The 25,785-nt window shown below is 48.7% G+C and overlaps 1 protein-coding gene across 2 annotated transcripts in view; it reads right to left on the reverse strand.

The window, feature by feature from the left end:
* The window catches only part of Stk24 (serine/threonine kinase 24), a 92,383-nt gene that overhangs the window by 50,020 nt on the left and 16,578 nt on the right, over positions 1–25,785 (reverse strand). Inside the window, exon 1 of one of the 2 annotated variants that reach the window (XM_027393908.1) lies at positions 5,550–5,747. The exons of the other annotated variant lie outside the window; for it this stretch is intronic. Within the exon in view, the coding sequence (XP_027249709.1) occupies positions 5,550–5,732 (183 nt within the window). The 5' untranslated portion in view covers positions 5,733–5,747. Of the gene's footprint in view, positions 1–5,549; positions 5,748–25,785 lie in introns of those variants that run through there. 2 annotated transcript variants of the gene reach the window in all.

The raw sequence follows: 25,785 nt of genomic DNA on the forward strand, positions 1-25,785 counted from the left end.
CCCCGTCCTATGGTGTGAACACATCACCCCCATCCTATGGTGTGAACACATCCCCTCTGTCCTATGGTGTGAACACATCCCCCCATCCTATGTTTTGAACACATCCCCGTCCTATGGTTTGAACACATCCCTGTCCTATGGTTTGAACACATCCCTGTCCTATGGTGTGAACACATCACCCCATCCTACGGTTTGAACACATCCCCAAAACCTCATAGTGAAATGTGACTGACACTTATAAGAGGTGAGTGACCCTTGGGACTATCTGGCTCTAGGGACTATCACACATTGCCTTGGTGACTGTATTGGATTGCAATCCTGCTGGGCTCAAGATGAGAACACCGGGTTTTTCTGAGGACTGTCTGTCTCTCCGGCATTCTTGTTTTTGCCTTTTCGTCATGTTACAAGACGGCAGAAAGGACCTCACTAGATGGCGCCCTGCCATGCTCTTAGATATCCCAGACTGTGGAATGACAGAAATGCCTGTATTTAAGCAAATCTGCTATCATCAGTGAAAGTAACTAAAAATGGATGGTGACACTAAAATACTGATTTCTCTAATCACAAAAAGCTTTACCAGCTACTTAAGAAATCTAGGGGCTCAGGAGTCAAGTGCAAACTGAGGGAGGGGGCCCCTGCCTTGCCTGCTTTGGTGGTTTTATCATCAACGTTCCCCATCCTTTTCACCATGACAAACCAGGCCCTCTGTGGCCAACTTTCAGTCTAACTTCTTGACCTTCATACATAATCAAACCTTGTTTCTTTTTAATCTGGAACAAGATTCAGAAAAGCTCGATTCATTTATTATACTTAATCATATAAAGGTCAGAACCTTAATAACTCACCAAAACAAACAGCAAATCCAGTGCTCCAGATCCAAAGCCCGTGCTTAAGTCTGGGCTCTGAAAATATGACAAACCTTTCCACCAACAATGCCCAGCATCTCGGACCCTGAGAAGTCTGCTTAAGACTTAGAAGAACCACAAGTCAACCCCTCCACAGAAGTTCTTCACTGGGTTTAGAGAACGGTTACCTAAAGCTGGGGTCTCCCTAGAGAGCCAAGTACACAGAACATGTGTCCAACACACCACAGTGCTCTGCTAAGGCCTAACAGGCACCAACAAAGACTGCACTGCTATGGACTTCCAAGGGAAAGACCCGTACTGCTATGGACTTCCAAGGGGAAGGCCTTCACCGCTATGGACTTCCAAGGCAAAGACCTGCACCGCTATGGACTTTAAGGGGAAGACCTGCACTTTACAGACTTTAAGGGAAAGGCCTGCACCGCTATGGACTTCCGAGGGGAAGGCCTGCACCGCTATGGACTTCCGAGGGGAAGGCCTGCACCGCTATGGACTTCCGAGGGGAAGGCCTGCACCGCTATGGACTTCCGAGGGGAAGGCCTGCACCGCTATGGACTTCCGAGGGGAAGGCCTGCACCGCTATGGACTTCTAAGGCCCCTCTCTAAATGAGTCTTGAAGAAAAACTAAGTGGCCAATTCCCACACAATGTTTGCCACCCATAACCATATCTCCCTTATTCTGAACTCTGCTTTTTGCACACACAGCGGAACCTTTTCCTGTTTCAGCCACTCTGAATTTCCGGACATCTCACTGTGAAAAGTTACAAGCCTCCATCACAACACGATGGTAATAAGCCTGCCTTGGTTGCTGTTTTACAGCTGTAAAGAGACATCATGACAAGACAACTTATAAAGGAAGGCATCTACTGGGGGCTGGCTTACAGTTTCACTGGGTTAGTCCCTGATCATCACAGCAGAGAGCGTGACCCTGGAGCTGAGACCTCAGATCTTACTGCAAAGCTGAAGGCAGCGAGAGGGAGACTGGCCCTCACACGGGCTTTTGAAACCTGAAAGCCCACCAGGGTCCCAGTGACTCACCTTCTCCAATAAGAACACAACTCCTAATCCTTCATGAACAGTCAGTCTATCAACCGGAAGCCAAACATTCAAATATTCAAATATTCAAACCACCACAAACCCCAAAAGAATGTTAATAAAAATTACAAAAACAAAGTTGCATGAACTAGATTTTCTACACGTAAGGGGTTGCCTCTTCTTCATAAGCCTGAAGAGTGCTTGGCGATGGCAAATGGGCTAGCTCAGGCGATCCCAAACATGAGAGCCCATGTCAGACTCACTTCCACTTGCCAAGTATGTAATGGAAATGGCCTGCTGGGATGCGGACGTGGTTCAACACGCACCTGGCATGTGCAAGGTCCTGGCAGCTAGCACATGTCATGGCATCCTGTCTTGGAGTACAGAGCACAGCTGGCAGTCACTCTCTGATCCCAATGGCAAACAGCCGGTACTCTAGGGAAGACCCTGCTGCTCGACTATGGTGCCCTGGAGGTGAGATGGATTCTAACTACATTCTCAACAGGGCCCAATTTCAATTTGTTCATGTAAGCCCAGGAGCACCTGAACTGCGACCCAGGAAGGTAACTGGGTTTCAAATAAATGAAAAAGACCATCGTATGCTCTCTGGGAAAGCTAGCAATGGGTATTTCTGTTCTGTGTGTCTCTGTACCCCCCCACACACACACACAAATAGGAAGCAGAACCTGACCTCTCAGTGGACACTTGTGGGAGGGCAACACCAGCCAGCCACCTAGGGCTTCTGAGGCCTCTGAGGAGAAAATGCAGCGTCCTACCACACTCTTCCAAGTTACAGAAAGAAGGGGCTTTCCCTACTGGGCCCAGGGTTCTACAGCGCTTACTATACTTCAGATCCCTTGAGAGAACTCACTAAATAGCTCTCTGATGACCTGCGTTCTTTACATTTTAAATGGAAATCACTATCACCATTGCCTCTCAAACCTTTCTGGCAGTGACAGTCGCAGCCCTCACCTACCCTCGGGGTTGCCCAGCTCCAAGAGCACCAGTCTGTTCGGTGTAAGCACACTCCCTCCACAGCTGAAGCTAACTGACGCCTCATTTCTCCATGAAAACAAAAGCCTGTCTAGGTCTGCTGTTTCAACGCCTGGTCTGTGTCACAACACAATGCTTCACTGCTCTGGCCCAGGGAAGTGAGTTTTTAGCGGGCATGGCAACTGTCTGAACCTGGCAAGCATCCCTCAGCCATAGTGCTGCCTCCTCCTGAAGGTGAACTTGGTCACAGATTCCCTGCCCTTCACCCTAACTAGAAGCAACTGATCCAGTCTGGCCCAGTCCTAACACCAGCAGACCCCGGTGCTAGCCTAGCTTGTTTCTCATCATAAATTCGGTCTTTCCGTGTGCCCAGCTCTCCCTCCCCAAGCTGCTAAACCACAGAAACCCTTTCCCCAATCCCTAACCCCCTCTACATCCAAAGCTATGTCCACCACTCTTCTAAAACGTCTCCCAAACCTCCTCCATCTTCCCAGCAGCCTCCTCCAAGCAAGCTACTTCTAAGACCAGCCTACGCCCAATGACCGTGTTCCTAAGATCACGGTTTGTTTCCTTTGTTGACTGATGCAAGTGAAGGCTGAAGTTACAGCCTGGGAACCGGAACCCTGGACTCCATTCTAACCCTGCCACTCACCCTCTTACCACCCAATTCGACACTGCACGCGGTACCAGCAGTCACATACAATTCATTTGTAGAAAATCTTCAAGGTGACAAGAGAAGGAAACTGGAGTCACGCCTGCTGGCGTAGGGGGCGATGAGACTGAGACCGGGCAGGAGATGAACCTCTGCGGCAGTGAGTGTTCTTTAGCCTGGATGGGTGATGTGCACTCCAGTCTACACATGATGAGCCTTCACAGAACACACGCAACCCAAAGCGCATGCAGACACCAGTGAAAGTTAGGCCTGAACAATAGGACCACCGTTGATGTCCTGGTTCCCACAGTGCACTGTGGTTAGATATTACCCCTGGAGACAGATTCAGCAAGCTTCTAACTTCTCAGTCACCTGGAAGATGTGGGCTCGTGCTGCCATCTCCAAAGACAGTGTGGATCCCAGCAAACTCCAGGGCAACAGTGAGCTTCTCATCAATCAGCACTCAGGCCTCTGGACGTTTCGGAACCTCCAAAAGCACTGGCCGCAACGCTCAATAAGAGGGGGACAACACGATATGCACACGCATGCCACACGCACTGCGTGGATTTGGTTTTTCAAGGTAGGGCTTCCCCGTGTACTTTTCAAATTTTTATTACAAGTATTTTTCTCATGGGTAACAAATCTTCAAGCTAATTGGCAAGCAAAAGAAATTCCTGGGTTGAGCTGCACATTAATCTGGAAGCGCTCTGTGGGGAAAGTAGTCCTGGCAGTTTGCACAAGTGGAATCTATCACCCAGAAGGTCCCTCACCCTGCCAAGGTTAAAGTTCAATCATAGTTCCCCCACAAGCTGTCTTTTTCATAAACTCAAGACATATATACACACAAAGAGTCAACACAAATCTTGTAAATCAAAAAGACCTAATAAAAGCCACGAGTCCTTTTATAGGGAGTTTTCTAGACAAAACTTCTGCCACAAACATACAGATCTAACAGCCTCCTGGCTGCCCTAGGAAGCTTCACCTTTGGCAAGAGTCCAACTATGGGGACAGTCACACTTTCCAGGGACTCCTCAAATGAGTCCCTGGGTCCAGTGGAGCAGAGTGCCCCAGAAACAACATGAACAGAGGACTTCATGCTCCTGACTGCCCTTGATAAGGAGTCTACAATCACCCTCCCTGAGCCAGGCCACAGGGGCTCTTGCTAGCAAGTAGGTTCATGTGGTTCCTTCTACTGGGACTCTCATCCTCAAAGATGCTATGCATGAGTGGGTTCAGGTGGACATCACCACCCCCATCCCCAGTACCTCCCGCCTCCTACACAGTTCTCTAGCTCAGTCAGAAGTGAACTGAAACCCGACAGCCACAGGACACTCACACGGGCTTGTGGGGACTATCCACTCTGGAACAGAGGTGACCTCACAGAGCAGTCTCCCTGCTAGGTAGAGGTTCTTCACCTGGGCTGCCAAAGGCAGTCTTTAAATGCCTTTGTATCTCAGCTGGACAACTGGATCTGAACCTTTGGGGGTTGGGGGTGAACACAGCATCACCATGAGGTTCTGCTCTTAAGATTGCAGGGTAGGGTCAAAGAGCACACAGCAGGCCAACACAGGCAGTCCACACCAGGAAAACACTCACAGAGCTTTCAGCCCAGCTCCAGGGACATCTTTGGAAAGGGCGCTGTGACTACCGGCAGGGAGGGGGGCGGAGTCTGGCAGCTCAATTCTCACCTTGCAGTCTCTAGACTCACCCACAGTTTCAGCTCAGCCCATACCCAGCGTTGTGATTTAAATAAGAAACCCCCAGGGTGGCATCGCCCACAGTGGGCTGGGCCCTCCCACATCAATCACTAATCAAGACAATGATGTCCTATGGACTTGTCTTCAGGCCAGTCTGATGGAGGCTAATGTCCTGTGGACTCTCTGCAGGCCAGTCTGATGGAGGCTAATGTCCTGTGGACTCCCCTGCAGGCTAGTCTGATGGAGGCCAATGTCCTGTGGACTCCCCTGCAGGGCAGTCTGATGGAGACTAATGTCTTATGGACTCACCTGAAGGCCAGTCTGATGGAGGCTAATGTCCTTTCTATCTATCACAGGCAAGGTGAGGTCCAATCCTGCCGGCAGCTGCTCTGTGCCTGAGCCCTTTAAACACACCCAGGCTGTCTCCTCTGCTTCCATAAACTCAGCTCCACACCGAGCTTTGAATGCTTGCTGCACAGAGAACCAAGTCATTTACTAAAGTCATGGGGGGCCCCAAAGAAACCTCAGTGGTTTCTTACAAAGATGGACTTCATCAGTAAATAGAATGATACCAAATCCAGAAGCCAGACTGATAACAACTGAATCTCTAGCTTTTGAAAATGCTGGAGGAATGGACCCCAGAGACAGTCAACATTGAGTCTCATAACCACGATGATGCTTGGGTAGGAGGGGTGATTTCCAAAGGTTGAAGAAAAATCAAAATGGCAGGATTTCAACTGTGGTAAACATGTCATCTAAAAAGGAACTGTAGGCAGGGCATTCCTAGAAACAATGCTTTTTCTAGGAATAAAACAAACCAAAGACCCCGCCTTCTAGAGTACGAAGAAGGCATGGCAAAGGCAGACATTGGACCAATGAATGTAGATGAGCAAGAGGCAGACAAGGCAAACCTTTACCACCAGGAAGCACCTTGCAGGAGGGACCCCTTGCAGCCCCATGTCAAATTTGGTTCAATCATTCCCCGTCACCATGGGGAAAATGCCTCCCCAGACCACTCGACAAATAAGAGAGACGTCTGAAGAAAAAGGACAAATCATCCAAGAAAATGCCCCAGGAAAGAGACTAAATTGGCCTATTGGTATGTCATATTTCCAATAAGATAAAATTTCATAAATCCTCCCAAATGTTTGTTTCTGCTGTCGTCTACAGAGACACATAATGCAAATGGTCTTTTTGTAGTCCCCATTCAATTAAAAAATGAATCTGGCTTTGGAGCTGGAATGTTGGTCTCTCCTCCTCTGAAGCCAAGCACACTTGTTAAAGGAACCACCTGATGCAGAACTGAAGAAAAACAAGAAATAGGGACCAGTCTGTTGCCACTTATCTCATAATTCTTTGGTTTTATTTTGACTCTTTAAAATTTTTCTTAAGGTATAAATATTATTTCAAAATTTATAAGATTAACAATATTTCCAATTTTTGTCATGGTATTAATGGTCATATAGGGCACTAGCTAATTCTAGCAAAAAAGGCTTCATCTAGCTTCCTGTTCATGATTTCGGGTTTGAGTCTCTATCAGGTAGCTAGGAATTAAGGTTTTGTACTCTGGATGTACACAACAAATTATGGTCCTTTAACCTCTTCGAAATCTGCTGTGTGTGATATTTAAAATGTTAAGTTTTCTGTAGTGAACCGTGCCTAACAATGACCTTTGAAGTCTCCAAAAGGATGATGGGGCCCACAACTGTGGTAACGCCACAAAGCTGACAAACACCATCCAAAGATCAACTTTGAGCTACAAACTGCTCAAGGTAGCTAGCTGAGATGGTTCATCCTCACAAACTACTCTAGCCAGGACTTGAGATCAGACCTGTACCATGACAGCACAGCGAACTCGCCCAGGACTTGGCCATTGTCCACATTTTTTAAGGGTCCTCGAAAAATGCACACACACCCCAGACAACAGGAAGTAGTTTTACAAACACAATGACTACATTCCCAAGGGTCATTCGGTGGATTATGGGTTTCTGTCATCATTTAAGGAGGTAGGTTACAAGCTACAATTGGCAAGGAGATTGGATTTCAGGGATCTTGCTCTGAAAAGAAAAAAGGAGGGATATAGAAACAGGATAAAAGGGTAGATTGTTGAATCTATTTTTAAACCAAAATAGCAACTACCAGTCTTAAATATTTTACACTGGTATGGATTTTTATATATTGATATGAATTTGAGATTATTATATTTTATATAGAGATCTACAGAATATGGCTTTTAAGATGTTTTAATAACAAAATGTTTTGTTTTTTTTTATGACAATGAGACATGCCTGCTCTTGGCAGCACCAATCTACTTCAGAGAAGATGAAGGGCATCAAAGAAACTCCACATGTGGTAAAAGCTGGCCACTGGGCAATAAAGTGCCCTTGCCTTGACTGCTGACAGTATCTTGTCCAACTGAACAAGCAGGATACACACAAAAGGTGACTGCTGAGTTTTGCCAAGACAAGGTAGGACAGTCCTTCAAAAATCCTGCTGCACAGGTAAGTCTGTCAGATAATGCTAGTCCTGTAGGCCAAAGATGGATGCTCCAACATTACAGAGGAACCTTGAGTGACTGTCCAGGAAGCCACCTGTTTCTGTCCTTTCTTAGTTTTGGAAGTTGTTTGCACTGTACTTCCTGTTAACTCAGGTAATATATCCTTGTCAGGTCTCTGATGGATTTGAAGACTAGGTAGTTATAGATTTCCTTGTTACGGAATTCAGAAAGATACTCACAAAAGAGGTGTAAAGGGTATAAGGTTGGGAGACATAAAAAAATAGTTTGGGGTTGGTAATACATGTTAGGATAGCAAGTGAATTAGATACAACACTTTGGACTCACCAAGATAGGATAGATAATGGAATATTTTCTCTGAATTTGTGAAATGCAATTGGGCTTGACATTGTTAATAATTCTTACCTGTACATATTTGTTTACAGCTATTGTGTTTATTGCATACAGCTGTACTATGTTAGTTAAAACCTCCCCTTTTATTTAAACAAAAGGGGGAAATATGTAATATTTTGATTGTGCTCTAATAAAGCTTGCTTGGAGTCAGAGGGCAGAGAGCTAGCCACTAGCTGACCTAAATTAACCATAGTGGTTTGGAGGACTGTAGACAGAGAGGAGACAGGAAATAGTAAGGCAAGGCAGACAGAAGATCTCAACCCCTTTGAACTGAGGAATGGTAGAGGTAGTAGGTGACTGTGGCTGCTCCCTGCTCCTCTGATATTTCGGGTTCTTACCCAATACCTGACTCCTGCTTTCTGGTTTTTCAAGACAAGGTTTCTCTGTAGCTTTGTAGCCTGTCCTGGAATTTGCCCTGTAAACCTGACTGGCCTTGAACTCGAAGAGACCCTCCTGCCTCAGCCTCCCAAGTGCTGAGATTAAAGGAGTGAGCCACCACTGCCCAGTCTGACTCCTGATGTTTTACTGATAAGGTTAATTAGGCTAACACATCAGATCCTAGTACCAATACCTACCACCTTTAATGTAGAATCTCCTACCTACATAAAACCATGTTGCTGGGAGTTTTTTACTATAGCTGCCAAGTCTAGCACTTGGGGGGGCAGACAGAGGGAGAAAGATCACTTGCTTTCTAGGCCAGCCTGATGTATGCAAGACCACCCGCGCCTCCCACCAAAGGACAGTGGCTGGAGAGGTGGCTCAGGAGTAACGATCACTCGCTGCTCTTCCAGAGGACTGAGTCCGATTCCCAGCACCAGCAACAGGCGGTTCAGAACCATTCGTAGCTCTAGCTACACATGCAGACATACATACACACCTACACGTGATTTTTAAACTTTTATACAACAACAAAGTAAATTCAGCATTGAAAAGCATTATAAATAAGAGAGGAATTGGGTATGGTGGTGCATGTACTAAATCCCAGCACTCCAGAAGCAGAAGATGGCAGACCTGTCTTCATTAGAGAGAGTTCCAAGTTCAAGGCTGGCCTGATCTTCATTAGAGTTCCAAACTAGCCAGGGAAACCAAATGAGACGGGTCTTAAAGGTGTGGGGAGTGGGGCATGAAAAAAAAAGACACAATGTAGGAAGTGGTCTTGTTCCTAGCCTCAGGCTCTTGGCCCTAACCATTGCCCCAGGGAGGCACAGTTGTGGGAGACAGGGAGAGGGCATACAAGGCTCAGAACATCAGGACATAAGGGGCCTGTTCTCTAGATATTGTACTACCCCTTGGCAGGGCGTTCTTCTGGGTACCACCCGCCTCCAGCCATGTGACCTGAGGAGCTAAGGAATCAAGGCTCTGGCCTACAACCTGTGGTCACAAGTCTCCAACCAAATCTCCACCCAGAGGACACAGCCACTTAAGACCCAAGGATGGAAACCTCCGCAGCTCCCTAGCTCCCCAAGTGGTTATCAGGGAAATACTCAACAGAAGACCTCCCTGAACAGAGAAGGGAGACAGCTCAGCACCTAAGAGGAATTGCTCTGCAAGCTACAGGAACTGACTTCAAATCCTGACACCCACATAAAAGTTGAGTGGGGCTGAACATGCACCTGTAATGCCAGCACCTCAGAAGACAGAGACAGGAGGGTCCCAAGGACTCAAAGGCTGCCTGTCTGGCTTCAAGTTCAAAAGATACCCAGTCACAAGGGAGTAAAACAGAGGGTGACAGAGAAGGATACATCATTCTCCTCTGGCCTTTGTACACATACTGCACACGTATGCACACGCGCGTGCGCACACACACACACACACACACACACCCACAGCCAGAGACAAAGAGAGAAGAATAGTGGTCAGGCTTTCTCTGAGACACTGAGCAGGCCCAAAGATGAAGTCAGGGCTACTATGTTGGGCAAGCATTTGAAAAATCACAAGGACTGCCAAATAAGTTATATAGTTCATTGGAAAATTAATATTGGGATTTTATTAAAACCAAAATGGAAAACAACAAAGAGCCATGAAAAATATTCCATGTATATGCAGCCTGGGTGTGTAATCCCTGACCATGGCAGTTCTGCTGCCTCAAAAAGACAACTTTGGGACCCTACTCCTCATTGTGGGTCACCTTAATACACGGGGTAGGTGCTTAGTCTCACTGCAACTTGATAAGCCATGCTTTGTTGCTATCCATGGGAGACCTGCCCTTTCCTGAACAGAAATGGGGGGAGGGGGCACATGACACTGGGGACAGGAGAGGGGGAAGGGGGAAGTACAGACAGGATGTAAAAAAAATATTTTAAAAATTAAAAACAAAAAAGGCAACATGCTGGGTTGACTTAAAAGCACTCCCGTCTAGACTCCGTAACAATCCCATGAGAAAGGGAACCCCAGAAAAATCCGAGGTCAAATCTTGCACGATCTCGTGCACAGCCAGGGAGCTGGACAGGCAACTTGGACTGGGAACGGAATCCAGCCCGGTACTGTGAGCCACACACTTCACAGCCTACTGCCTGATCCAGGGGTGCCTACCTGGCAGCGCACACCCTTGTCACACTAGAACACCACCAGGAGTGAACCTGATGCCAACCCCAGTCCTCACCGGTAAACTCACCTTCCCATGAATATTTTACAAAAGCAGTGACAGCGAGTGTCAAGAAACCAAGCCATCTAGAATTCAGACCCAACAGTTTTGGGATATGCAGACTCCAATCAATGAAAGAACTTGCTTTACCTGAGTGGGCTTGACTTTTAGAGGCCACTGAAGAATTTGTTTGCCTCAAAAGCCCAAACAGGAATACTTACACCCTGCTAAACACAAGAGCCTTCTAGCTTAGGCGGGGCAACGGGGACTACAAGAACAGCCGTGATCATGAGGCATTCAATGTTAGCTAAGCCCTGCTTCTCACTGAAACCCCGAGGCTCTGTGCCAAGTCCTTGGGCAACTGGCACCAAGTCAGCTGTCCCGTGTAAGAGGAATGAGAACTCTGTGATGACATGCCAGACTGGGTCAGGACACTTCTGTAAGGGGCTCAGTGCCCATTTCCGAGAATTCAGGCCACATGGATGGAGACACAGACCACATGCGCACACACGAAGACACACACACACGCAGAGACACATGCAGAGGCAGACACAGACAGGCACACGTGCATGCGCGCACGCCACCTGACCAAGAGGGTAGCTGATTACACTGGGGATCAGGAACAAGACAACCGGGACTGCCACCATCTCCAGAAGCATTTTTGGCACATCACTCACCAGCACTGAGAAACCCATCTGTCATCTTACTCCAGTACTCCAGCTGCCCAATGAGAGGAGAGAAACGGGGTGGTGAGCACACTCTAACCCCACCCTGAGAGCTCCTCCCCTGCAAGCCTCAGAAGCAGGAGACTTGGTGCCAGTGGTGGTACTCTGCTCTAGTCAGCTCCAAAGCCAGAGCAGAGCAGAGCTCTTCCTGTCCCACAGAACAGTCAGCCAGGCCCCTCAGGGAATCCCACCCAAGTGGGCTCTTACTTGTGGGCCCCTACACTGAGCTCGGGAACACAGGACAGAGTGACAATGGAGACACTCCATAAGGTCAGCTGATGTGTCAGTAAGATGACCCAGAGGCTACAGGTGTTGGTCCTGTTCCCTGCAGAAGGAGGAACCAGTGGGGCCAGCAGGCAGAGGACAGGCAGGAGACTGCCAGCCTCAGCAGAGAATGCTCACAGAGGCAAGGGCAGAGAAGGCATTCTTAAGTCTTGGCCTAGAACACTGCCTCAGGATATCCACACTAAGGAACCAACCCAGACTCTACAGCAAGAGTCTCCCTCTGATGAGAGGGCCCTGGCCAAGCCACGTTGCTGTCTTGACGATTACCGATGGCAGCAAGGGGCTGTCCGAGGGAGGGGCACTCCTGTTCATCTATCTGCACGATAGCCCCAGCGGGGCCCAGGGCTGCAGACCTCCCTGGAAGCCCACAGCGGAGTCAGGATGGCTCAGTTTCTGTGTTGTTCTGGGAAACAGGGAAATTGTCCCTGCAAAGTCCATTTTTTAAGATGCTGTCGGGGGCAGAGAAACACGACCGCTCCAAATCACTTCTGTTCACAAAGCCAGTTCGGAAAGTGTGTGGCAACTTCTCACATCTTTACATGGGTGGGTTGTGGTGGTGTGAGGCAGAGGAAGGCAGATCTTTGTTGAGTTTGTCAGGCCAGCAACCCCAACTCTTCAGGAGGCCAAAGCAGATGAGTCAAGGCCTACCTGAGTTGTAGACACTGAGAACCTCTCTCAAAACAAGGAGAAAGGGGACAGAGCGCACACCTAGCAAGCACAAGGCTCTAAGTTCATTTCCCAGTACAGCAGGCACACAGAAACAGCTAAGACGAAAGATTGTTGTCACACTACACGAAAAGAGCCAAATGTGTCTCAATTCATACGAAAAGCCTAGGAAAGGCAGAGTGACGGAGCCACAATACACAAAGTAGACTTGCTGTCACCGTGGCTGGGGTGTGACGGGCTGTAAAGGGGGAGTGGTGAACGCAAGCGCACCATTTGGTGACATTCTCAGAACATCGCTGGGCCGCACACCTGCAAGTGAGCACCCTGACATAACCACACCTCAGCCAAGCTATCTAAAAGAAAAACACTCTACCCACCTTTACACAAAAAGACTGTAGCATCCCTAAGGGCAGATGCCTCTCCCTGGGCCTCTTGCCTCCTGCTTCTAGAAAAATACCTGGTACAGGGTGACAGCAGACACGTCCAGTGAACAAGGGACGTTCTGAAACTGCTTTGTTTTGGTTTGTAGCTTGATGATTTAAATACAGGTTACATCTGGTCTTTCACGAGGCAGCCAACTGTCATCAAAGGTGTTAAGGCTTCAACTGATGGAAACTGGAAGAACCGGGACCACCACCACCATCACCACATTAAGGAGGATCTCAAGTTTAAGGCCAGCCTACACACAAGATCCGCCTCCAAAAAAGTAAAAGCAGCCTGAGTCACAGAGGGAAAGTTCAGTGGCTGCCCCGGCTAACATATATGTCACCACCCTTCCCCAAGTTTTCACTTGAGTGGGCTGAGGAAGTTTGGGGTGATACGGAGAAACAAAGTTCAAGATGCAAAATGTCAGAGCAGGGTGGGGAGGCTTAAGGAAAATTAAAGCTAAAAAAAAGAAAAAAATTAACTCCTTGTAGTTATTTGTCACTTCTTTCTTATTGCTAGTCAATTTAATACTTACCTCTCGAGGGATAGCTCCTATGCCAAGAAGCAAATTGCCTAACCCTCACCACTTGAAAGACTCACCAAAGTCATGAAGCAAGCACTGGCAGAGACCAGCGTTGGGACCACACCTCGGCAGCACGAGGACGTGTGTTCCTGACACCCAGGGTTATCGAGAACCTGCCACTGACTCCTCAGTGGTGTGGAGACAGTGAGCAATGTCTTCCCCCACGCAAATGTCACTATTGGTGTCTTGGGGCTCTCTAGCGGAGAAAATCTTGCATTTGAAAATGAGACTGACCAAGAAGTCCCAAGCCCGGCCTTTTGAACACACGCAGTCTCCTAAGACTTCAGAAACTGGCCCTGGGGAGTCGAGGCTCATCTCGCCACCCACTGCTCTCCAGCAGCCCCTTGGACTCCACTGCCATTTATAACCCTGTTTTTGCCCAGCTTGAGGGTGAAGGCCACGCTTGGCGGCATTAAGCTCTGGCCATGGGACTCAGCCTTACACATCAGTGCTTTCTTGGCACCACCTCCCACTAGCGCCACAGCTGAGCAGTGTGCCAGCCGCTTTCAAGTATTTTAAGGGTAGACTTAAATAAGCGACCTTGTGGGCGGTGTGCAATCCCAATAAATACTGCCAAATAAGCACTGTTCCCAGCCTGCTTCCTCTTTAGTGAAAGGGCAAAAGGACAACAATACAGTCACTCAAATAACTGCCACCAGGAGAAAAAGAACAAAAAGGCTCTACTAGTTCCAGCCTCCAGTCCTACACTATACCAACGGTAACAAAATACAGGCCAACGTCATGGACTACTACCTCAGTCTGTTTTCTGTACCTGTAACAAAATGCCTGAGGCTGAATCAAAAAGCAAAGATTTAGTTTATTTAGTTCACCCTTGATTTTGGCTGTGTCACATGGCATATAGCACTACACAGGACACATATGCAGAAAGAGAGACAAACCCATAGCAAGAAAGAAGCCAGTGTTTCTCTCTTTAGGGATGGGCTCTGCACCCTTTAACATCAGAAACATGAGTCCCACGTCTTTCTAAAAGTGGCTCACTGGGGACCCAGGCTTCCTACAAGAAGCCTTGGGGCACACACTCAAACTTCATTCAAACCACAGCACAGACTTTGGGTTGAAACCCCTGTACTTGCCATCTTTTAAGTAGCTCTGTAAGATCCATGAAACTGTCTTCAGGGTGATTCAGTGGTATCAGATTAAGAAATCAAACATTAACCCATACAAGGCAGAGTCTGGCAGATAAATGGGTTTCCTGGGTCCTAGCTTCCCCGTCTCCGGGTTACGCCTCTCTTGCTAGAGGTCAGGTGTGGAAAACTAAAGGCAAGCAGGCAGCAGCCCACAGCGTCTGAGAGTGGAGCCATTTCTCCACTTCTTTACTGCACTTCCTGTGTACACACCCAACTATGAACACGTACCGTGTACGGCCACAACAACTTAATTTCTCAACCCAACACCAACAGGTGGATTTGTGGGCAAAACGGAACAGAAAGCAAATATCTCAGAACCTCCAGCCAGCAGGCTGGAGAGAAAGGAGGCTGCCTTCAGCTACTCTGGGCCTAAAAATGCCAGCAGAAATACAGGCATTGATCCTACTCTCCAGCTAAGAAAAAAAGAGCTACAAACAAAATCCCTCTCTACTCAAAAATCCCTCTCTGCCCAAGTTTCGGAGAACGCTATGCCCCGCCACCCCCAAAAGAGACCTAAGTACTTGAAGGACAAACCCAATGAATAATGCAACAAACTTGTTCCCCATGATTGGGCTGGCCCAGGAGGCACACATACATTGAACTATAGCTCTCAAGTTATGCAGGTAAAGTTACTCAACTCTAATCAGAGGTCAGACCCCACAAACCTCAGCCTTTGGAAGGACAAAGCTTTAAAAATGACCTCTAAACACGGAAAGCACTGCCTCAAATCCTTGAGTGAGTTCTTGTGCTTCACACTACATGGGGGCATCAGTCCCTTCTCAGTGTTCTGGACCATAAGGAACACACACGAAACTGACAGATTAGAAGCAGCAAACCAGGGTGCCAATCCCAAGAGAAGGCCCTGGCAGGACAAAGAGAACAAAGGCACAGAGCACACAGAGAGAGACCTGCCATTGGGGTCTCCCAAAGCCCCAAGAATATCACTGAATCAGGGCTGGGCACAAGCAGGGAAAAGACAGCCATTCCTATTCCTGCCAGTGAATCTGGGAGGCACCATGCTGAAGTCCTGAAGTCCCTGGCACAGGTGAGGAAGAAAGGGCTGGGGGCGGAGCTCGGGCCCACCCCAGCACTCACCACAGCCTGCACCAGTCCCCGCCGGCCTCACCATGCCCATATGCTCCTGGTCTTGAATGGTCTCAGGTGGTCCTATAAGACTACAGTGAACACACACAATGGCCAATGTCAGGGAGACTCTGCCTTTGACATCTGACAGATGAGAGGTCTGTAACTTCCCAGAAGGACGAACTGGGAATAAACTGATCTAAAGACATTTAGTGTTATCATTTTGTAGATTCATAGATATTTTATACTCTTCAGAAAGTTAACTTCTGGGTCAACTCAAGTGTTCCTGGAAACACCAGCCAGCTATTTTGAAAATGGATTTAATTTCCATAAAGACAAAGCTCACAACATTCTTGCAAAAATGGTGATGGGGGAATGGTAACCAACATGGCTGAAACACAAAACACATGGGAGAAGTCTGACTGGCGGGGGCCCTATGAGAACAAGCTAAGTCACTACAATACTCCAGAGAGCCCAGATACTAAACACCGACAATAAATCTGTCCTCTGTATCAAACAGTCAAAACAGTCACCCCCAAGTAAAACCTTACAGGGATGGGGTTGTCATCTAAGTCTACCACACACTTCTCACCAAAGTACAAGAGGGCTGCCCTAAGCTCAGCTAAAGGATGTGCAAGGGGTTGTCAAAAATTAGCCCAGGATACTTTTCTTATACATATTTTTATTAGTTTGAGCGGCTTGTTTGTGATTTCTCCTCTCTGGCCTGTACTGAAATGCCCATAAGGCACTCCTCTCGAGCGCCTGCTGTTCCACTAATTACAACAAGCCTTGAGCCAGGTTTTGGTATGGACATGCTACCCTTCCTTCAACTCTGCTATTTGTCACAGGTATCAAAGTGCCAATGTCTGAAAACATTATGACCTTTTCCTCTGTTTAAATTAACTCCAAGGCAACAAGACTCTACAGCACCTGTCCTGCCGGTACCTACCTTTCAATTACGACTCAGCCTCTGAATCAATGAATAGCAGCAGACTTCATCACTAGTGACGAAATCTCACAACTTCCCTGACAGTCTCCCTTTCAGTTTCATCAGTTCTGCAAATGGTATCAAGGAAGTAGCCAGGGCCGTGAAATGGGACAAGCTGGGCCAGTCAGACAAGAACGTAAGTAGAGCATGGAGCCAAGAACCCAGCAACACAGCCATTCCCCGCCACCAATGACAAACCAGGGAACACTGAAGGGGGACTAGAAGCTGGCTGCCTATCTCTAGAAGTCCTGGCATCAAATAACAATTCACCACTTGGGATCTGGTGGAGTCGTCAGCCACACACATTGCTCCAAACTGGCGGTTCATCTTCACGACCAGCCAGACTCGACTGTAACCACCCAGGAGATGATATACCTCTGCCAGCCAAGTGTTTCCAGAGGAGTGTGTGAGCAGTCAAGATTCCTCTCTGCTTCCTGACTGCAGACACAACATGTAGAGCAAACCTGTGTTACACAAAACCTGTGATGCTAAAGGAACCTGAGTTCCAGCAGAGAGCATCAACTCTCCTGTGAAATAAGACAATGGAAATGCCCCCCCCCCCCCGGGCATCTAAACCCAGAAAATTAGGTCTCAGCTCTAGTCTTAAGCCAGACGCCAAAGATCTGCCCCAGGCAATAAGACCAGAACCAAACCAGGGGAGGAAGCCAGAACAAGCAGGCAAGTCTCCAAGCCCCTACAGAGCAGCAGCAAGTCCTTTTCTAGGGATGCAGGACCAGAGTTATAGACAGCATTCCTGGTGGCAGGGGCAGTCACGCCCACCCCCACTCGGGCCCCAGAGGCAGTTCCGGGACACAGAGTCACCCAGGCTTGGGTGATGAGGGCATCTCAAGCTCCCTGCCAAGAGAAGCTTCTAGAGGAAAGTCAGAACACTGATCACAGGAGGTACAAGATTTGGGAGCTCTTGTGTATGCACAGACAGAGACAGAGACACAGAGACACAGAGACACAGACACACACACACACACACACACACACACACACACCCCTTTTACCATACCTGTAAATGAATGCAATTATCAGCAGAAGCCCCCAGCCCAGAAAGAACTAGACAGGTAGAGGAGCCTTGGGTGTTGGTAGCTGGCAGATGTCAATGCAGCATTCAGAAATCGAGGCAGGAGGGCCACCGAGTCAAGACCAGCCTTGACTGAGACAAGATCCAGAGTGAGGGGAGAGGAATTAGACCCGTGGAAAGACCACCAGAGTCACTCAGGTTTTTCATCTTTATATTAGCTACAAAGTTTGTTCTGTCTCTCAGGTTTTACCCATGTTTCTCAGACCCATGGGCTTCAGCAATGACCAGGGTGCTGGGAACACATGGGGAGTGAAGGGGGAGACCAGACATAAACATCAAAGGCACAGCCCCTGGGACCCACTTCTCTGGGGGGGGGCGGTGGGGGGGGGATCCTCATCCTGATTTCCACAACTTCCAAAAACACACGCACAACGTAGTCAAACCATGTGTACCTCAAGTAGGCAACCAGATCACCATAATTACAGAACTGACTCCATCTCGTATTATACACATTTGCAGCATAAACGTCTAGGAAGATGTGCACTAAAACATTAGCAGTAGTTATCGACTTCCTTTTCCTTGTCCCAGTGCTGACACTGGACCTACGGTTCTGTGGGAAAAGCAGGGTTCCAACACGTCTGCTCTGGAGGAGGGGAAGAGCATGAGATTAAAAAAACACAAGGCCAGGCCAGGCTAGGGCTGGAGACAGCTCAGCAGTTAAGAGCACACGAGGCCTTCCACGGACCCAAGCCCACTGTACGACTGACTCCCACCCCCGACCCCCACCAACACCGCACTCACCGTGTGCGTGCACACACCCCAACACTGCACTCACTCGTGTGCATGCATATACCCCAACACTGCACTCACTCGTGTGCACGCATACACCCCAACACTGCACTCACTCGTGTGCATGCACACACCCCAACACTGCACTCACTCGTGTGCATGCACACACCCCAACACTGCACTCACTCGTGTGCATGCACACACCCCAACACTGCACTCACACGTGTGCACGCATACACCCCAACACTGCACTCACTCGTGTGCACGCATACACCCCAACACTGCACTCACTCGTGTGCACGCATACACCCCAACACTGCACTCACTCGTGTGCATGCATACACCCCAACACTGCACTCACTCGTGTGCATGCATACACCCCAACACTGCACTCACTCGTGTGCATACATACACCCCAACACTGCACTCACACGTGTGCACGCATATACTCCAACACTGCACTCACTCGTGTGCATACATACACCCCAACACTGCACTCACTCGTGTGCATGCATACACCCCAACACTGCACTCACACGTGTGCATGCATACACCCCAACACTGCACTCACTCGTGTGCATACATACACCAACACTGCACTCACACATGTGCATGCATACACCCCAACACTGCACTCACTCGTGTGCATACATACACCCCAACACTGCACTCACTCGTGTGCATACATACACCCCAACACTGCACTCACACGTGTGCACGCATATACTCCAACACTGCACTCACTCGTGTGCATACATACACCCCAACACTGCACTCACTCGTGCGCATACATATACCCCAACACTGCACTCACACGTGTGCATGCATACACCCCAACACTGCACTCACTCGTGTGCATACATACACCCCAACACTGCACTCACATGTGTGCACGCATATACTCCAACACTGCACTCACTCGTGTGCATGCATACACCCCAACACTGCACTCACACGTGTGCATGCATACACCCCAACACTGCACTCACTCGTGTGCATGCATACACCCCAGCACTGCACTCACACGTGTGCATGCATACACCCACACACCTACATCAGCATCTCAGTCACACGTGTGCATGCATACACCCACACAGAGAAAAAGAAGATTTTTAAAGGCCAGACTTGAGTTCAGAAAGACTATTTATTCTGAGGTCCAATCCTGCTGTGCTGAGGTTGGCTGGAAAACAGACACAGAATCGCGACCCCAGACCACGCTGGGTGGTGAATATTACCCTAAGTATCCTGAACTGTAGGACACCAAACACTGTTGATTTCAAACAGCTCTTTCCATGAGGAACATCCACAAATAAGATGAAAATGCTGAAAAATTAAACAGGTATTTTCAAGGAAAAGGTTTTACTAAACCCACTAAATATTTTTTAGGTTTTGTGAACTGATTTTCTGAAGCTATTGAGATGAAGGTTTAAGGAACTTGGTGTAGGGAGAAGTTTGCTGTTGTTCTGAGACGAGGTCTCACTACGGACACCAGGCTAGCCGTGAACTCAGAAATCCATCTCCCGCCACCTCCCCAGTGCCAGCATGAAAGGTCTGTGACACTATGGCCAGCACTTTAATTTGGATGAATGTTTGCCTGCATGTACGTATGTGCAGCGTGTGTGCAGTACCTACATGTATGTGTATATGTGCAGTGCATGTGTGCAGTGCCTGCATGTGTGTGTATGTGCACCGCGTGTGTGCAGTGCCTGCATGTATGTGTGTATATGTGCAGCGCATGTGTGCAATGCCTGCATGTATGTGTGTATGTGCAGCACGTGTGCAGTACCTGCATGTATGTATGTGCAGCGCGTTTGCAGCACCTGCACGGATGTGTGTATGTGCAGCACGTGTGCAGTGCCTGCATGTATGTGTGTATATGCAGCGCGTGTGCAGTGCCTGCATGTATGTGTGTATATGTGCAGCATGTGTGCAGTACCTGCATGTATGTATGTGCAGCTGCGTGTATGTGCAGTGCCTGCATGTATGTGTGTATGTGCAGCACGTGTGCAGTACCTGCATGTATGTATTAGAGGTCAGAGCGTGACGTGTAGTCACTAGAAAGTCAGACCTGCACGGATGTGTGTATGTGCAGCACGTGTGCAGCGCCTGCATGTATGTGTGTATGTGCAGCGTGTGTGCAGCGCCTGCATGTATGTATGTGCAGCGACAGTGCTCTTCTTGACCACTGGGCCGTCTCTTCTCCCTGGGGTCCATCACCCACGGCCCCCCTGCAGCCCCTGTCTCCTCACAGAAGGGCTGAGACTACAGACGTGCTGTGTGGTGGAGACACTGAAGGTGGAGGAGGCAGGCGTGTAGCTCAGGTCCCTGCACCCACACGACAGAGGGCTGTGTCACACTCATGCAGCATGGGCACCGCGCAGAGCTCTTACTCAGAGGTCTGCTGAAAACACACCAAACACCCCCACAGAGCGGTTCCTCATAAAGGGCTCCTCATGATTTTGGGTTTTCTTCTTAAATGATGAAATAGACTAGCAAAACAGCTTCAACTATGGTGGGCATTACCAAAACGTGACCCAGTTCTGCCAAGAACGACAGTGAGGTGGGGCTTTCTTCAGTCTCCAGAGCAGCCCAAGCACCCAGCACTTATCACCCTCACAGACCACACAGACTGCCTGCTCGGCCTGTGGTTCAACAACCAGAGATAAACAGGCCACCTTATCTGCCAGTGTCTCCCACAATGGGCCCTATCCAAAGTGCAGGCCAGGCAACCTCCCTCACAGAAGGGCAAATTCCCACTGCTCCCCTCATGCGACAAAAGCAGCAGCAGCCTCTGAAGACCCAAGGTGCGAGTCCTCAACTACACCCCCTCCTCCTGTGGTCCCCCCTGGGGCACTCACACCCTCTCGCTGAGAACGTCCACATCCCAATTCCCCCTTTGCCCCAATGGCTTTTAAAGCTTTATGCAGGAGGGGGGATGGGGCTGAATGATTTGGGGGCGTGGGGCTGTCTGCGTTTTCCCAGTCCATGATTCATGCTCTGGCATGTCATGGGTGGAGAGGCTCAGCCTGGGAGCTAAGAGTCAAGATTATGAAACCAGTTTCCACTTTTAACACTCTCAGCTTATCCATCGCGCAGCCAGTAGCCCGGCCTTGTTACCAACTCTTTCTGATCAAACGAAGTAAACAGGGCACCACAGGCTTCCTGCACCCCACTTCCACAGCCTCCATCACACACACACCGCACACCCCACCACGGAAGCCTCTCGCCAGTCGCCAGTGGAAAGAGACCCTAACTCTCCTCACGCCAGTGGGCAAACCCCCTGGAGAACTTAACATGTGTGTGACAAGAACATGTGCCTCTCGGCCTTAGTCTTCCTGTGTGTTAACCAGACAAAGTGTACACATAATGTAGTTTTCCTGGTAATAAAATATGAAGGGGTTTGTTTTTGTTGAGACAGGGTCTCTCTATGTTGCCTTGTCTGTTCTGGAACTCACCACATAGACCAGGCTGGCCTGGAACTCTAGAGGCCCACCTGCCACACCTAGCCCAAAGCGTTACTTTTTTATGTAATTTACTCATTATGTGTGTATTCACATGTGCGCTTGGACATTCAAGGACTCAGATGTGGAGAGACAGAGGACAACTTTTGTGAGTCGTTTCTCTCTGTCCACCATGTGGGTCCCGAGGACTGAACCCAGCTGTCAGGTTCAACAGCAACACCATCCTGAGCCATCTCACTAGACCCAAAATGGTTTGTTGGTTTTTGTTATTTTTGGTTTTTTTTTTTTTTTTTAAACTGGTAGTAACACGCTCCCTTATACTTTATCCCAAAGCTTTAAATAAATGTACTGTTTCCTGAGCCACAGTACACAATAGCATAGAACCACAGACAACTGTGGACATTTTCACTAGCGGCTGAATACGGGACAATAAATCACGCAAGGGACAAGGGGGTGACAATCTCCAGAGTTTACCCGCAAACCACACGCTTCACCATACATACTCTTCATTATTCTCCATCATGTCATGATGCTCTATACAAAATAAACTACTCCATCTATGTGACCTGCACCAAGCAGACCTGAGCTCTCCCAAGTACACTCCACACAGACAGAGCGCACAGCTCATCACCAGCTGGACTCCTACGGCAGGTACCCTCCATTAGCCTGAAGCCGTCTTAGTCTAGCCCACCTGCTAGAACAAAGTGTCTTAGACTAGCTAACTTACAAACAACACAAACACAGGGTTTACAGCCTGCAGGATGGAAACCTTTGACCTTCTGGTCAAGGCCCTGGCAGATCTGCAAGACAAGGGTCTGTTCCTCAGAGTTGGCACATGGCAGGAGGGACTGGGAAGCTGCCCCCAGGCCTTTTCTATACACAGATACTAACCCCTCTACCCTCACCAACACATCCCAAACATGCTCTTCCCAACTCAATCTATAGCCCAAGCAGGCCTTAAAAGAGCCTGGCTCTCCTCACCCCTGGGGACAAACAGACTCTCCTGCCTGACTCCATGGTGACCACCTCCATGTCCTCCACTGGTTGCTCTCCTCTCCTCAGGCATGTTGCTAACCAAAACTGAAAACCTCCGTGACATGAAGTCAAACCCTATGATTCTCACGCCTGGTTTAAGCAGAAACAGCTGCGTCCTATCTACTGCAGCAGGTTCATCTTCCCTCACGCAACACAGGCCAGCAGCAACACCACACCAAAGCCAACTTTGAGCCAACACCGGTCCCATGAACCCCAAAGCCTTCCTCAGGAGGGGAATACACTTCACTCAAAGTGAAAGTGCGTATTTTAATGTTATTTATACATAAAGTATTTAGTTCCAAAGGCTAGACTCAGGCCACATAAAATTAAGCCATTTAAACAGTCTTCTGTTTCAACTCGACGTCTCACCAATCAGCAGACATCAGTCACTCTCTAATTTACAATAAAGATTAAGGGCAATTTAAAATACATCTGCAGGGCTGGAGCGATGGCTCAGCAGTGAAGAGCAGCTCCAACTGCTATTCCAGGGTCCTGGGTTTGATTTCCAGCCCCCATATGGTGGCTCGCAGTCATTTGTAATTCCAATGCCACCTTCTAGCTTCCCTGGGCACCAGGCATGCATACACAGACATGCAAACACACACACACGCACACATAAACTACTGTAGTCTGAGCATAAAAATGGATGGAGAGCTTCCTAGGCTTCCTCTCAGAAATAAGCTAAACAGCCACCAAAGACACACGAGAGGTGATCTGAATCACTGCGTCGATTAAAGAGACTCCACCCCAGCCCACAGTTATTTTTAGCACTTGTACCTTAGACAAGCTTTCTGATACCTGTTTCTTTCTTTCCCATAATCTCAGGTCAGAACCTTCTGTGCCTGTCAGGTGACTCCAGACCCCACCCACACTTCCTACTGGCAGTGTCCAAATCAGCCTGATCCTGCTCCAGCCCATCTCCTTGCTCTGTGCGGCTTGCTGAGTGTCACAGCACTTCGTGTGGCTTGTGTGCGTTCTCCAGTCTCTAGCGTGTGCGGCACACAAAGTAGAAGGACCATGCCTATTGGGATGACAAAAGGCACTGAAGTACTGGCAGTCTGGACTGGTGGAGGGCCAGGTCAGAGCTTGGAAACACTGTCAGCGAAGCAAAAGAAAGTTGCACGGCCTTCCCTTACTTCTACAGTGAAGACTGCACAATCCCTTGCAACCAACCAGAGCAGCCAAGGTAGCTTGGACAAAATCATACAGCTCTAACGTTGCATTTTACCACTGCCCATATAGTGGGGAGGGGGTGTGGGGGAGCTAGGGAGTGGATATAAGGCCTAGTCAATTCTAGAGCTACAAAACAAGAGCTACACCTCATCCCTTGTGTTTTTAAAGATTCTGTTTGTAGCCCAGGCTGGCCATGAACTCATGATCCTCCAGTCTCAGCCCTCTGAGCTTAATATACTCTTTGGGAAGGAAGGCACCAAGTACTATTTTCTCATCCTCAAGGTACCAAACAGCCACCCACAGGAACCACAACAGTGCACAGGAGGTACCTGGGACCTGGACACCAAATTCAGTGCCTCAGGAAGTCTGTGAGACACCAAACTGAGCCAGGCAGGAGGCAGACCATCTGCAGAAACCCTGGGGAAGTGGTTCCAGCCTTGCTCTGGAGAGGGCTTACGAAGACTCAACCAAGAAGAGACCTATGAGGGAAACTGCAGAGAGCCCAACTGAAGCCCTGCTGAAAGGAGGCTGCCCCAATTTCCACAAGCATGCCTACATTTTTACAGGCCTTAAATGGCAAAAAGAAGACTGAAGGAATCTGAGGACAGGCTGCACCAAGTGTTAGAACTCCTTCCCTGGGGAGAGGTAAACAGTGCCCACCCTCACCTTCTAAGGCCCCAACAACAAAATCAACTTCACCATGGAGATCATGATGGCTGAGCTCACTTTCTCGGGCAACGCCCCCCCCCCCCAGCCCACAACTGCACTCAAGTCTCCACCCAGCATGGAGGATGGCTCCCCCACAACCACACAGATGGAGGACCCCCCTTTTGCTAATCTCACTCAGGCAATTCTGGCTTTGAAGAGTGTCTGGGGTCCCTCTCCACCCTGCCTCCAGGGAACTGTAAGAGTGTGCAGGCTGACCAAAGAAGCCAGCAAGGAAAAATGGAATATACAGGAAATACTCCAGCAGGACCTAGTACCGTGCATGCTTTAATGACACCATGAATTTTAGGATAGTGTCCTAAAACTACTCCACGGGACACGAGGATGGCAGACAGTCACTATCCACTTGTCTAAACCCACAGAACGTACATCAAGAATGAGCCTGTGACAGGGGGTAGTTCAACTGCAGAGCTCTTGCCTGGCATGTGTGAGGCCCTGGGGGGTTTAATTCCTAGTGCCACCAAAATAAAAAATAAATAAAATGAACCCTGGCGCCAGCCAGATGGTGCAGCAGGCACCTGCCACCAAGCCTGACAACTTGGGTTCAATTCCTGGGACCCACACAGTAGAGGGCAAGAACCAATTCCCCCCACCTTAGCTGTCCTCTGATCTCCACACTAAGCCATGGTGAACACTTTTTTCTGCATACATGAATACATATGTACATAATCACATATATACATACATGTAATGAAAAATTTAAAAAGTGAGTCCTAAAATTCACTGTGGACTCTGAATGACTATGAGGCCGTGCCAATGGTAGTAACTGGATTGCTTGAGAGGAAAATAGTGGGCACAGCTTCGGAAAGCTGAGCCCCTTCATTTATGACTTCCCCCAAACAAATCCACGAGAGAACAGAATAAATGCTCCCACCATCCAAACTCCAGAGAGCTCTGCTTCCCAAAATCTCACTGCTCTAACAGATGAACAA

Source organism: Cricetulus griseus (genome assembly GCF_003668045.3).
Source record: "Cricetulus griseus strain 17A/GY chromosome 1 unlocalized genomic scaffold, alternate assembly CriGri-PICRH-1.0 chr1_1, whole genome shotgun sequence".
Classification (NCBI taxonomy): Eukaryota; Metazoa; Chordata; class Mammalia; order Rodentia; family Cricetidae; genus Cricetulus; species Cricetulus griseus.